The sequence below is a fragment of the Styela clava genome, chromosome 7 (genome assembly GCF_964204865.1).
Source record: "Styela clava chromosome 7, kaStyClav1.hap1.2, whole genome shotgun sequence".
NCBI classification, from domain to species: Eukaryota; Metazoa; Chordata; class Ascidiacea; order Stolidobranchia; family Styelidae; genus Styela; species Styela clava.
The window spans coordinates 2,236,281-2,252,653 of record NC_135256.1 but is presented as its reverse complement, the minus strand read 5'-3'; the positions used below and the strand labels follow the sequence as shown (position 1 = coordinate 2,252,653).

General features: G+C 36.6%; 1 protein-coding gene across 1 annotated transcript; it reads right to left on the bottom strand.

Moving 5' to 3' along the window:
* Positions 1–496: 496 nt before the first annotated feature.
* LOC144425083 (uncharacterized) lies at positions 497–8,800 on the bottom strand. Its single transcript, XM_078114353.1, has 7 exons — positions 8,668–8,800; positions 4,457–4,543; positions 3,540–3,614; positions 2,432–2,506; positions 1,920–1,970; positions 1,212–1,229; positions 497–525 (listed from the first exon to the last, which is right to left on the bottom strand). Exons 1-7 carry the CDS (start codon positions 8,717–8,719, stop codon positions 497–499), a joined length of 387 nt encoding a protein of 128 aa, XP_077970479.1. The 5' UTR covers positions 8,720–8,800.
* Positions 8,801–16,373: the final 7,573 nt, after the last annotated feature.

Sequence of the window (16,373 nt, the reverse complement as noted above, 5' to 3'; positions counted from 1 at the left end):
GATATAAGAATCAATGCAAAGAATGGATTTAGCAAACTATTCAAATTTTTATTTGTGATTCACGCCATTATTCTTGATCAATTTCGTAGCTAGACGGTATGAATGATTAGAATACTAAGAAATATAAAGGAAGGGTATTCATTGTATTTATTATCACAAATACATCACAAATTCGGTAAAACCTTACAAGACTGTATGTACCTGGTTATTACCAATACCCATAAACAGTCTTATCTATAGCCATTGATTTAATATTATAACTACAATCCAAATTCAGTGACACCTCACAAAAAATTTAATTTATTAATAATATTTAATTAAATCTACATTGAATAATGTACTTGCCCTGAAAAGTGCCCTAAAAATGACCATTTATTTACTCGTCAACACAAAGTAAAAGCATCAGGATAATTGAGAGAATAACTTTTTATATAAAAGTACACTACATATGCTATCAAGCAATGTAGTTTATAGTTCATGTCTTAAAAATATGTTATCACTCACCACGAGTTGGAACTGCCATTCCTGAAAAAATATACTAGCATGATTAATCATTAGTGTTCATTTTATTATTAGTTCAAGCAAGTTTAAACACACTTGGACCAGATTTAATCTAACTTTGACTCAATTTTATGAATGCACACAAGGTTGATTATTGTATTAGCTCTAACGATACTGGACGTGAAAACAAACTAATACAACGCGAAGCAAGGTATAAAACATGAATGAATTTTTAAATTGAAAAATCAAGGCAAAGGGCTTGAGCTGAGAGATGTGTTATTACTTAGGATGACACGCCGGATGACGTTTTTAGATTAGGTACTGAATATGTGAAATATGAATCAATGCAAAGAATATTATTTGATATATCCCAATTTTTTTGGACATTTTAGGAAGCTATTTAAAATTTCATTGTGATTCCCGCCATCATACGTGATGAATTACGTGGCAAAACAGCATGAATGATTAGAATATTAAAAAACATAAAGGGAGGATAACCATTGCATTTATTTTAACCAAAACAACATAAACCTTGATAATCAACCCCTTAAATTGGGCTTCGCTTCTTTGATTTATATTTACCTGGTATTACCAGTATCCTATATCCATTTGAATCTTTTATAAATACGTACAATGATTTGCTATCAAGCAATGTGTTCAGTCTAAGATCTAGTTTATAGTTAATGTCTTAAAAATATGTTATCACTCACCTATTACATCTGCCATACCTGGAATAATATAATAGCGTCAAAAAATATTCATTAATATTTATCAAATTTGCTTTTTATTATAATTTAGAGGTTAGCCGGTTCAAACACACTTTGAGCAGATTGAATTTAACATTGATTCATTCTGATGAATAAATACAAAGTTAATGTACTAGCTCGATACTTGACTTGAGAACAAACTAATACAACGTAAGCAAGTTATAAAACCTGAATTGATGGATTTTAAAATTGAAAAATTCTAAACAAAAGGACATGAGCCAAGAAAATGAGTTACTAGTTGAGTGTAACTTTGAGATTTACTTGCCAGATGACATTTCTATAAGATTAAGAACTGAATATGGGAAATATGAATGAATCAATGCAAAGAATAGATTTAGAAAACTATTTTAGTTTTCATTGTGATTCACGATATTATTCTTAATCATTTTCGTAGCTAGACAGCATGAATGATTAGAATATTAAAGATTTTATAGATTTATTTTCTATAGAATATTTAGTCATTATAATTATTTCACGTATATATCATAAATTCGGTAAAACCTTACAAGCCCGTATGTACCTAGTTATTACTAATATCAACAAACAGTCTCATCTATAGCCATCTGATTTAATACAACCCAAATTTAGTGACACCTCGCATATCGCCTGGCATTATTTATTAAAAAGTTTCAAATTGAAAAATGTACTCACCTGTGGTCATTATACGTATTTCCACACGACGATATATTTTATCACGATCATCTAAAAATAATAACCATTTATTTACTCGTCAACACAAAGTAAAAGCATCAGGATAATAGATGTTGCTAATAAATATATGTTTAACGTAAATTGTGCGGCAGGACAAATATCCTTATTTTGGAGAAATATCCTTAAGTTTCCATCAGCGACATCTAGTACAGGTATGGAGTGAAATTACCCGGATCTGTTCGTTAGGTAAATTACGTACTAATAATGGGTAGGGTGGTTTACGTCCACAATTAAGTCCATGCTTCCGAAAACAAATACCTAATCAATTCAATGAGGGGATTTTCCTTTTCAGTACAAAAAAGATTCCCAACTTGTTAACGCATATTGCAAGTCTTCGGGTTGTTTCCAATTTTCAATTGATGTTTCCATTGGCAAATGCTTTCGGTTGTCAAAATTGGAATTATTTTAGATCACAGGTGAGAAGTAATTTAAATACGCTGAAAATATCAGACCTGGAATGTTTCTTTCATTATTTTTCGAAACTACACCTTGTCCTTCTTCTTCACTAGAAGAGTCACTGCTGCGGACTGTCAATTATAAAAATGATCAACAACATTTTCGAGGTTTCTTGAAAATAGCGTATTAAATACAAGAAGTATTTTTAAGCTATACTATACAGCATGATTGATTTAAATATTGCAAAACACGGATTTAATAACGCGAAACACAACATGAAGTCAGTTGATCCTTAAAAATCAATCGTAATACACTTCATATTATTGAATGAAATTCAAACTCGCATAAGGTTCTTGATATAAGAACTGCTGGACTGTCGCATTAACGTACAAAAGATATATCTAGTTTATTTGACATAAGTAGGGATGGGAATTTTAGAAAACACACCGGGTAATTTTAACCGGTTAACCGCCGCGTGACGTTTAAAGTAATAATTTGAAACTTCAGCTTGTTACAATGGTAATAAAGCAATTCGCGTGTTCTTGCTCTGCTGCAAGAGTTAGGCAGCGTGGTTCGGGCATGTGCAAATATTTAGAAAAATTCGTTGTCAAACTTCATTCATGTGACAAATTTTTAGTGTTCGATGTACAAATTCTACTTCGAGATATCATAAACAAAAACGGTATCAACTGTGCACTTGTATTACATTGAATATCCGATTTTGCAATGCAATCGTGAACAATATATTTCAAAATCGACCGAAAACTGATTCTGAATTCATCATTTCCAAATTTCATAATCACCAATCTTGGTACTTCCAATATTTTTCACATTTATTGAGTCCTTCCCACACAGTTAATAATATTTTTTTAATTAAACGTCACAAATGATAAATTTGCGATGACGTAATCATATTTGACGAAATTGTACGGTATAAAGATGATTTGTACCTGAGATGGCAGTTAAAGGGTAAAATAAATCGTAACCGTTAACCATCAGAAATCGGTTAACCATTCCCAGCCCTAGACATAAGATTATAGAAATTCACATCCAGCTCAAAAGAATGAATCAATCTTTTATCAGTCAGGACAAAATTCAAACATCATTTTGGGGAATTACTTTTACAGGATCAATGATTTAAACATTGCAAAAAATAACCTCTACCTGGAACGTTTCTCTCATTATCTTCCGCAACGACACATTGACTTCCTTCTTCGCTAAACGAGTCGCTGCTGCCGACTGTCAATGATAAAAATGATTAATAACGTTTTCCAGGATTTCTTGAAAATACACAGCGTATTGAATACAAGGAGTATTTTAGGCTATACTATACAGCAGGGGTGGCCAACCAGTCAGAGGCGAAGGGCCGCATTTCGTACTTTGATAACGCGAAGAGGCGCATTATAAACCAGAACATACATGAACATCATTTTACCTATATTCAGCTGTGCCAGAATGCTAGTTTATTGTAATCACTAACCAACATGATTATGACAGAAATTTAAAAGCCGTTTATCATTATGCATGCTACTTCGTGGGAATTATGGTATGTCGTTTTAGCCAATCGATGCGTGTGGCAAGTTGGCCACTGCTGCTATACAGCATGAAAGATGTAAATATAGCAAACACGGATTTAATAACACGAAACACAATAAAAAGTCCGTTGATCCTTAGAAATCAATCGTAATACACTTCATATTATTGAATGAAATTTAAACTCGCATAAGGTTCTTGATATAAGAACTACTGGATTGTAGTACGTCGCCTGGCATATTGATTTGCGATGGCATAGTGATACATTAAGCAAACCTGAAATGCTGCTATATGTCAGAGACGACACAAGGGGTAGCATACAAAACAGATATATGACATATCCTACTGTCAATATTTTTCAAGGATTCTTCAAAAATGTTTAAAACGCAGAGTGATCCCAAAATTGTCTCAATTCTGCAATCAGAAAAATTAACGGAGATTCACTATCATCGACAAACATACCGTGATTGTAGAATGGGAAGTCTAAAGTATTTTATTAAAAATATTTGTTTTAAGTTTACAATAGGAATATTTTAACGGCAACTTACTGTTGTGAAGAGTCGTTCTTCTACGGCCAAAAGATATTCTCTGCCAAAGACGACGAAAAACATTTCTCACGCCAGTTGAGCGAGATTCTGAAAGAACACAAATGGTAATGAACTACCTTCAATAATTAATTCTGCTATGTATGTAAGCTTTTATTTTTAAGACATAATTGAAATGTGGATATTCACTTGAATTACCCTGTAAAATACAACTCTTTCTCAGAGTCACGGCCGGTGTTTTAAAAGACGGAAAATACACATCCTGCATATTTCCATGCAAGACTTCTGAATAAGCTGCGATTACACGACGTGTTAAAAAGTTGACTTTCAGCTCATAATTTTTCAGACTGAATGACAATATAAGCGCAATGATGCTCCAAATATAGCCGGGATGCTGCTTATGTGCTTATATATATTATGGTCCTAACTTGAATGGTAAGTAAGATTTGATATCCTTAGGTCTTATGGTGGACGTATGTTGTAAACAACAGCGATAGAACAGTTTTACGTAGTTTTTACCCACGATCCATGCTTAATCCGAGTATTTGTAATCCCGCTCAGCGTGTAATGTTTTTTCGCATATTTAGATAGATAGATTTTATTTTGAAAACTCCATAATACACACAAAATATAAATGGAGAATTCTGGAGAGCGAGCAAAACATTTAAAAAAGTTTAAAACATGAAAAATATCAAGTGCCCGCCCACCAGCACACACACAAAAAAATTACAAAAAACACAAACCTAGTTAAACAAGGCTTGGGCCAGAAATAAAGAAACAAAAGATACGCGAATGTATTGAACCTTCGGGCTGTTTTACTTTTGAAGCACTCAAGCTACAGTAATAATAATTTATATAATCTTATACGAAATATCTGCATATATATGCCAAATTTAAATGTCTTGAAAATATTGTTAAATCGGTTGCAACATTAATATCGAATTTCCACGCACAACCATCATTCCAACAGGTGCAGTATTTTCTGAGCTCTGTTCCATCATCCACAACTAGATTCATCAAAGGACCCAATCCTCGCAAAACACCCATAACAGATCGTCCACAATTCAACTTTAAATCTAATCTTTTATCCAAATACTTTTAATTCTGGTGGATGGGCTTTGTTTATCTTGATATTAGGCGATACAAACCAACAGTAAATACAGAATGACATGCCGGCATGAAAAGATGTTTGTCGTACGCCTTCAAGAGTTATGTTATCAGCTCGACTTTTATCCAAGTTAGTAAATTCCAATTGTAATTCGGGTCAAGTAGCCCCTCCAAATCAAATCCCGTTGCAGAACATTAGTCCTATTATTTCAGGCGAATTGGGATTCAAAAAAACCGACGAACTTAATACAACCAAATACTCCAATAGTGTTGTTACTCTGTACCAAATACTGTACTCATGTCGAAATACAACCAAATACTCTGTTCTACTATTTGGTGAGTTTTATATGTGTAAGTATTTGAAAGCTCATAAATATACCAAAAATCTGCTGTTACTTGAACGAGATGTATTTTGCACGAGTTAGCAATCGTGCTCTACACGTAAACGAGCTAGCAATTATGGCCCGCGCATGATCATCTCGCGTTTGATTACACTTCATAAGGCAAAACTATGCAAGTGTGAAAGGTGACGTAATATTTTTCGTGACTATTTGATGTTTGGTCCCTCTCGCTTGTGTTTATCACAGCGCTATCAATTTAAATTTTTTTTTTCAAATTTATGTCATTTTCTACGCAGGTATAGGTATCAGGTATAGATCAGCGGTTTTTAACCTGTGGTAAATTTTGTCATTTTTAGGGGTGAATTTTGGTACTGTGAAAAAAGTTTAAAAATAAACGAAACTGCATCATTTTGCCTGTTTTTTTTCGAGAAACGTGTTAGATGTAGGCTAACTTGCGGGAAATATGTATTAACGGGTTCCATTACATTTGAACCCGCGTACATTTGAACCCACGTACATTTGAACCCACGACAATTGCACCTGCATACTATTGCATCTATGGAAATTTTTTTGTTTTACGGATATTTGAACCCATACTAACCCTAACCCATGGGTTTTATCATCCGCATATAGATCAGCCTATCATTACGAGTCAATATCGCATGTCGTGCAAAAGGCGATTATGACAACTGTTAACGAGGCCGGCGATGAATTGTCGCAAATTCAGCGTTGGAGTGGAGAATGTTAGCTCGAAAGTGATTCGTTCCGGGTAAAAATGAACGAAGTTACCGCGGGCAATCTGCAGTTGTTATTATATGTGAAACAGTACCTCGCAGCTGTGATACGTACATGTTTGGCGCAAAAAACGCCAAAAAATCTGTTATATGGCTCATAGATTGGGTATACAAAAATCAAGCTCTCAAATATGCAAATATACATTTATCTCTATTTGCTTCCTCGCAATCACTGCTGTAGACACTGATTTTTCACTTTCTGTTCCGATCACGCTGCCCCATTGTGATGTCACATAGCTGTGTACCGGTGATATCACAGAGATAGTCCAATTGCTGCAAGTTAACTAACTGAACGAATGCAGCTGACGATGCTTTTTGGTATTTTTGTTGGTATGAGGGAGAGTTACAGTAGGCAGGTTATGAAGTTATGCCAGTACGCTTCTAAATGCTGTTTTATGATTTTATATTGAAAGATAGTTTAGGTAGATAACGTTAGGTATGTAGAGCGGTTCCATTACATTTGAACCCACGTACATTTGAACCCATGGCAATTGCACCTGTATGCCATTGCACCTATGGAATTTTTTTTTGTTTTTCGGATAGTTGGACCCACACTAACCCTAACCCATGGGTTTTAGCACCCTCATATAGATTGAACCCGTGGATATACACATGGGTTCAAATGTACGTGGGTTCAAATGTACGGTCACCATGTAGAGCGCATACCTAACACAAAGTTTTAGTTTTTAGCTGTCAAATTTAGACTTTGACATACAGTAACGGTAGGCGTATATTTTTACGTGTTCAGCTTTGTAATATTAAGTTCAAGATGCCGCCCAAAAAAATTTGAGATACGACGAATTTTTTGCAAGTTTGGGTTTGTGATAAATGGAATTTTGGATGAAAATGAACTTCAAATAAGCGACGATATAATCGAAGTAATGAAGTCCCACTTATCTATTCTCAGTGAAGTAATTACACATTATTTACCGGATGTACAGGAAAAATTACGTCTCATTGGACTCGAGTTGAACGATTTATCTTTCTACAAACAATCAGATTCAAGAACAGTTTATTGATATGGTTAATGATGGAAGTGCAGAAAATCTCCATCGTGAAATGTATTGCAGAGACTTCTGGATGGCAATGACGCAGGCTTATCCAGATCTTGCAAAGATGGCTCTGAATATGTTCATTCCATTTGCTACAACCTACGAGTGCAAGGCAGCTTTTTCCACTCTACTCCATATCAAAACGAAATATCGAAACAGACTGGATGGCCGGGAATCATTTAAAAAATTAAAAATTGCCGTTATGAAATATTTTTTTAAAAAGTTTGGGAACCACTATCAGATAGCCAATATTCAGTAAAAACCATATACTCAGTGGTGGGATTCAGTCGGTTCGCACCGATTTTACAGAACCGTTTAACGGAATTTTATGAGATTAGCGAACCGGTTAGCATTACTGAAAAAAACATGACTTTTTGTAACAGAACGGCTGAAAAATATACTTTTTGTGATGGAACTGTCAGACAAAAAAATTGAATCCAACCATTGCATATACTTGGTGTTCAGATACGAACGGAGTCACCGCCTATGAAGCGGATAGACTGGTATATCAGTTACTGTTACATTTTCAGTAACGTAGAGTCGTAGACATTGGCAGCAATTCGCACAATCAAAACGAGTTCGTACCAGTGCATTCTTATTTCTGAATACATACTAAAATTCATATAAAATTTTTTATATATCAGTAAGTTGAAAAGTTTTCTATTTTCGCTTGGCTTGATTAATGTGGTCACTTAAGATTTAGTGCATGTTACTTATACTGCTTTCTCTCACAACTGTTATGATATTCTATGATTGCGTATACGTCGTCTTCTAATCCAAGCAGGGTTATCCAAACAAATTTTTGCGTTTCATTACGATTCGAGCTTGTATGGTTTAATATTAAATTTATATTCCACTGGGGATTGCTAATAACCATATTGTGGCCCATTATGATGATAGTACATGTTCAAGGTACTTACTACGACTCCTCTTGTCACTGGTACTTTTGCCATTGGACTGATCCTCATCCATTATTGAGTATTTCGTGGGTTTCTATTCCAGCGATACTTGGAAATTGAATTAATTGATTCACAATATTTATTACAATATATTTGCTCTGAAACATGTGAATATATGAATTAAAGTCAATCCAGCAAGTTGAGAGTGCTTAGAACCGATTTCGCTTAGTTATTTACGGGTAACAAACTCATATTGTACATTGCATATTATTATTATTACTACATCTAAACCAGTGTTTCCCAACCCCAGTCCGCGGGCTCAAATGAGTCCGCAGAGCGTTTGAATAAGTCCGCAGCGAGCCAGAAATTCACTGCGGATTGCAAACGTTTTTGCGAAACTTTATTAACTATTAGCCAAGTTACGATTTACAAAAAACATAAAAAGCCAGTTTATCCACATAACATTATTCGGAACAATAATTACTGGTAACTGAATAGGGCTGGGCATATATCCGAATATTCAACTATTAGATTTCACAGCACACTTGCGGATTTCCGACGAAAACAAGAGTATGTACACGCTTCGATAGATACGTAGTAGGTGTTTCTCGCGAGTTATGTTTTTTTCCTGGTAGGAGTAAATGGTGACAACCCAAATTTTCTAAATTAAAAAGCGGTCCGCGACCGATAAAGACATTGCAAATCGCAAAACTTCGGGTGCTACCGTAGTATACGTACCAGGGCATTTTCCCTTTGCTATACTCCACATTGGTACGTACAGTAGTAATGGAGCGCCGTAAGTGTTGTACGAACAGCTCAGATTTGTCGAATTCACGAAAATATGAATCAAAACAAAATATAATCGGACACTTTATCACCCATTTTTGTGTTCACGGATTGGTATGGTATTTTCTGAGTAGTATTGCTCTTATTTCGTCAACACAACCGCAGATTAAAAAGATCCCACATATGGATGGATCGAATATTTTATGCAACAGAAAATATCATTGAAAAGTCGGCTCTTTTAACGAGTGACGTATACGCGACGTTTATTTCAGAAGTTGTTCGCGAGAATTTTGATTTATTGATATACTTCAAATATATTTTTAATAAATACTAAATTAAGTTGTACATTCTGGAAATTATAGCAGATAGTAGGATTTTTGCTAACGGCGATAACAAATTCGCAAGATCGCAAAAAATATCTATCAAAGCTGAATATAATCGCGCAATATATTCTCTCATTATTATGGCATTTTAAAGAACTAAAGCTTTTATCTTGTCGTAAGTCGACACAACCGCGAGTTACCATGAGCACAATTAAATTAAAATAGTAAGACAATTTAAATACTCGTCCTTGTCATCGATTGAATACTATGCGACAGAAAAGTCCATTAGATTATACGCCAAAAAGATTTTGAAATTCGTTAAATTTCTGTTGTGTTTGGTTTTATTGCTTCTTCACACAGAGAATTTTCTGACGCATAACGCACAACCTTCATTCTATATAGTTTCGGTAGCCTTTGGCATTCCAAGGGGCGCTCGAAACTCTGCCAGAAGATGAGTCTATTTACCTTATCTGTAAATGCGCATGGCTTAAAACAAGTTCTTTATTTTAAATAATCCAACTTGTGACGAAACATTTCGATCAGATGAATTAACAAACAAAAAACTGAACAAACAGCCTCCACGTTGAACACTCAAAAGCTGATCTGAAATTCGCAATAAATGGCAAATCACGAGGTATAAGCTGAACATATCTAACTAATCCAGCATCGCCGTTGTATTAAAAACTGCTCAGTGGTGTTATTAACAATCATATAGGTAGTCGAATGCGTTGATCACGTCATTTAATCGATTTATTGCGTGCGTCTTCCTATTCCCGCGACTTGAACAAATATAATAAAACTCAATGTAAACAAGGAACGCGTCTTGTATTGTAAATCATGCTAATGGCGTATATTGTCAGTCCGTGTATCGAACGCTTTGATAAGAATACACATGATGTATTTTGGGCGTATAGAAATTTATTTACAAATGTGTGCGGACTTATATGAATACTATATGACGAATGTTACATTTTGTCACATTTCTGAACTCCGTTAGTCCTGTTACTAACCGACTTACTCACGTAGCGACTTACTTACTTTTTACATTCTTCACATAATGTGGATAGGCATCACAAAATGTCTTGACCACTATCCCCGTACAATTGTTAAAATAACTACAGTCCTTAGTTGCCGCCCTGAATCGTGGAGTCTATAAATTAACAAATTGTACATTTATAACTGTGATGGATTAATGTAAAGAGGCCAATTGCGTTGGTTATTAGAAAGCATTTCAATGAATTTGGCAGTGGCGGCGGCGCGTCAATAGGGCCAACCGGGGCAATGCCCCGGTTGTTTTTTCGGTATAATAAAAAATATTCGAATAATACCTCAATATCGGTTGCACAGACTGTCTACACTAGCCATATTCTCCCGACATGGCTCATTTTTCGCTCGCAAAGCCTTCGCCGAACGTCGACGGGGCGACGCCGATTTTGCCCCGGTTGCTCATTGTATATCGTATTCTCTCTTTTATCTTCCACTCGCCGCGTTTGTCTCGTTTGTTTTCTGTTTCTTTTACTAAATCATCGGGGCTAGCCCCGAAATTATGACGACACGATGCCGACGTTTCTTACAACAACGTGTTGACATATTCACGCATTCCTTCTCGTTCGTTGGTTGCTTGAAGAGTTGATAGTTTCCTCGCCTTCGTTTTTGTCGCTTGTTTCGCTATTTGAATCAGTTAGAGACCTTTAGTCCATTTGCTTTTGATTTTCCACATTCCTTTTGAGCTCCTCACTTCTTTCCGGCTTCGCATTTCTTAGCCTTAGACCTCATAATGAATAAGGTTGATGCACTACTTCGCACTCCGCTTTCGCAGCTGCCGCTGGAACAAAAATTAGAGGTACAACGTCTTGGGCCTTATCAACCAAAAAATTGTTCACTGGAACAATCCCATGACGGAGGAAAGCGTCGGCGTACATTCTGCGCAGAAAATTAGTATAAAAAACACGAATGGTTGTGGTACAGCGAGGACAAAAATGCACTTTTTTGTTTTTATTGCCTACTTTTTGCTACCGCCCGTGACTCACGTTGGTGTAAATTTGGTTTTAGAGATCTTAAACATCTTTCCGAGCGTGGCAGGGATCATCAATCTTCTATGGAGCATCTGGACAATGCAGTAAAATACCGAACATTCGGAAATGTTAATATTGCAGCACATTTGGATGAAGGACGCGCGGTTTCTATTCGTCGGCACAACCAAAACGTCGAGAAAAACCGCCATGTTCTCGGTCGATTGATAGATGTTTTGAAGTTCATTGGTTGTCACGAGCTGTCCCTCCGTGGGCACGATGAACAGGCTGGCTCTTCTAATAAAGGGGTATTTTTGGATATGGTGAAATACACCGCATCCCTAGATACAGTATTGAGAGATCATCTTGATGCCGCAACTGTTTCGAGAGGGACATCTAAGAATATCCAAAATGATTTGCTCGACTCAATGTATAAAATTTATTTACAACATTTGGCTCTGGAAATTGAGAATTGCCAGTTCTTTTCGATTCAGTCTGACGAGACAACTGACATCACGTGCGTTTCCCAACTGGCTGTGATTTTTCGGTTTGTGAAAGATGGTAAACCTACCGAGAGATTTCACAGCTTTGTACCAATCGTTGATCGCACGGCTTGCGGGATATCGGCTGTACTGAAAGAAGTGTTACAGCCTTACAACGCGAAGTCAAAATTGATAGCTCAAACTTATGACGGCGCGGCAGTCATGAGTGGGTCGAAACATGGTGTTCAAGTTTATATAAAAGAAGGTTTACCTCATGCGCATTTTTTACATTCTTATGCACACCAATTTAACCCCTTATTAAAAATATGTGTCTTGATACCCCTCTCGTCCGTATATTTTTTGCGGGGTTTTCTTCATTTTTTTTTCGTTTCGCCGAAGCGCTCTGACCTCCTTCGCCAGATATGTAGCCGCCGTCTCCCAGCTTGTGCACCAACACGTTGGAACTTCCAATCACGCGTGGTGCAGGGCGTGTCCGAAATTAGGTCTGAGCTCATTGAGTGTTTCAATGGCATTCAGAGCTCTCCGGCTTGGGACGAACGCTCTGTGAGGGAGGCGGCAGGTCTAAAGCGTCTGCTAGAAGACGGTGAGTTTTCATTTTTTCTCGCTTTTTGCTCCACAATATTCTATCACGTGGATGTATTATACGGCGCATTGCAGTCAAGGCTAATGGATGGAGCGTCTGTGCAGTCGTGTATTTCAGACTTCTGCGATGCTGTATCTCGTATCCGGGAAACAATAAAATACGACGACACATGGAGTGCTTCTTTACGCCGCGGGCAAACAACGCAGCGTTTTATTTTGTCTGCAAAGGAATGCTGGGACATTCTGGTGAATCAAATAGGCGATCGTCTGCGCACTGAACACCTTGCCGCGTTCTCTTTGATAAACCCCAAAAATTTTTCAAAATTTGCACGTCAATTTCCCATCCATTTGTTGGCTACTGTCTCCAAATTTTACCCCATGATAAACGTGGGTAAATTGGAAAATGAATTGCGATGTATTATACACCAATCAAACTTTTTTGAACATCACATCAATTTGCGCGCTCTATGGGTTCCTCATAGATAACACTGCAAAATTTCTGGACATCATTTTGACGACGCCTATTTCTTCCGCCGACGCAGAGCGAACATTCAGCACGCTGAAGCGTATTAAAACGTATCTCAGAAACACAATGAAGCAAGATAAATTCCTTGGCTGTTTTATCCATTCACAGAGACGTTATTTCTGGGATGCATGACTTTAATCAGCGCGGTATTGAGCATTTTGCTTCCAAGAAACCGCGGCGTGTTGCATATATGTTCAAGCAGTAGAAGTCTAGCAGCATATATATCTATGAGTGAGCGACGCATGTCCTTATCTTTGCATTACCTTTCCTTTCTTCATAGTAACGTTTTAAACCTTATTTTAGGTTTTGTCTGCTTTCCCGAAGTTTCTGTTAATATGTCATTGTATTTATCTGGGTAAATATTGCGTTTCCTTTTGAAAGAGGTTTCAAAATAAACTATGTCTATATTTATTAATCCCTTGACTTGGACCGGTTTTAAAGACACTTTCTTATCGTTAAAAATTGTTGCTTTTGCCGATTGGTTGTTACCGATGGAATGGTTTTTATACTCATAAAATGATGGGAGAACTTACAGCGCTCATCCTGTCCCCGTAGATGGGGGTGACTTGGTCCCGCAGTAGCTTGCCCCGGTTGTCAAAATGACCACGCGCCGCCACTGCAGTATATTTACTCGATAATATCGTATTACATATGTGAGAAGTCCAATACTCATCTGTTCGTAATGTTTCTGGACGGGTACTCATTGTCACCGATCGGTCATCAACAAATAACAAACAATACAAGAACAGTACTCTTGATAACCATACTAGAATTTGCGATTTTTCCCAGAGGCGAAGATGACGCTTACTCTGTTCTTGATTGTTCACTTCTGTGGTGGCAAGTTTCACCCATGACTCTATTAATCGTATTCACTTTGTAATATCGAACAGGGAACTGCAACTTATTGCATGTGTCATTCCTCTTATTAACACATCAGGTGTATACCAAAGTCGCAAAATAATTTCTTACCAAGCTTGGTGGTATCACCAGCTGGTATTAGTTTCACGCGTACCGTAACTTATAAGTGTGTTCCATTCGTATCAAACACTTCTTCAACAACACAAGTTGTCGTTATTACTGGAAATGTTGTATGCTATTGCAAGAACGAATCCCTTGATTAAAAAAATATTTCAAAGTTGAAAATGAATGTTTAAGAAATAGTTTTCGGTGTGGTAAATGTGGAAGCGGGGCACTGCGCACAAACTAGTGGGACATTCTTCGCAATAGTAGGCCGTTTCTCTCTTTATCCCAAATTGCATTAACACAGGAAACACTACCTCTTCATAACAGGCAACTGAATCGAATGGAATAATGGGGGTCATAGGTCTGCCACAACGACTAACATACCATGATACGTAAGTAAAACAGATCGAAAATACGTGAATATGAATGCATGCCGAGACTGTAATAATATATTGTCATGTGTGTGTGCTGTCAAAAATCCTGGCAGACTGGGATGTGATTTCTTGTCCGTTGTTTTCACTTCTTCAGGTATAGGTTCCAATTTCGTAGTGCGCGATGGATATGCCAAGACTGGCGTATGAATCCTCTTTTTTGATTCTCACTGGACATATCTGCTGCTTCATTTTAAATACTCGTGCGTTGTCAGAATTCTATCTTACATCGTGCTCGTTGGACTCAATCTGTCGCTTCATTATTATCACTACAATCACTCGTGCGTTGTCAGAATTCTCTCTTACATCGTGCTCGTTGGACTCAATCTGTTGCTTCATTATTATCACTACGCTTCATAAGTCTGAATATTGTTACGCGCCAGCCTCAACTGAACGCGAAGAAAAAAAACTCCCGTCACCCTGTCACAAAGTAGATATTTCAGGACGAAAACTATCAAATACATTTGGTTACAAATTTTTACAATGTGAATTTGCGCTGTGTGCGCGAAGAAACTAAATAACTGTTGATAAGATTGGATTTTTATTTGATCCAGACCTAAAGGTGTATTTGGTAATGGTGTAGTTTGGACTAGCATGGCGCGAGAACGTACTTCAGTGGCATCAACAACATTCTTCACGTCATGCCACCCATTAGCATAATCGAGCGATTGTTTCATGCTTGGGGAAAAAAACATGTTCAGATCATTTATTTCTGAATCTCTTTGAATTTGTTGATTAGCGAGGTTATCCAATGGAGAATTGCAGTCGGACAACACTAAAACGGGTAACATATAATTGGTGCCTTTTCACTTTGGTTTATTAATTCGAATATATTCAGATCATTTTTAATGATCACTTACCCCCTTATTGTTTTTCTTTGTCATTTGTAAGCATATTTCGGTTCTCCTAAGACAGTTCCATGTATCAGCTACTGATAAAAGAGGAGAAAAACGTCGTGTCTGTAAACATATGCACTTTTACAGTTGTTATTTTTGATATGTAGATTGTATTTAAATGAATTTCTTTTGTCCTCAGTTGTTTCCCATATAATTGTGTTTAACATTATTAGTACGGTTAACAGATTGCACGGGTGTTCTTGTAAATAGGCTATCAGCTTTAATAGCCAATTCATTAATGTTGTGTGGGCAGCAAGAGCCATTTCCCTCGTTACATTTTAGTACGTCATTTGCGTAAACGAGCTGCGCAACTTCATCAGAATTTCAGACTATTTTCAGGTATCTTTCGTCGTTACACGGCGAGTTTGTAAAGTACAATTTTCTCATCTGGTGTTAATGATCGAGCCCTGTATCACGTGCTATTCGAAGCAATATTATGGGAGTATAAGCAGAAATCCAAGTCAATTGATGGCGTAAGCTTTTACGTCATCAAAGATCACTGAGGACCCGACCGACGTCTTCAAGTGCTTTTCACTCAACTTTTCTCTCCCTCATCAGTTTTAAACGCATCGTAAATTAGGTGTATAATAATTTTTGAAATAAAATTTATTATTTTCAGGATACCTTGAATGTACAGAAAAATTTAAGGTTTGTGTGATGCTATCTATCATTTCAGTTATATTTATTTTTCAAAATTAACTATTA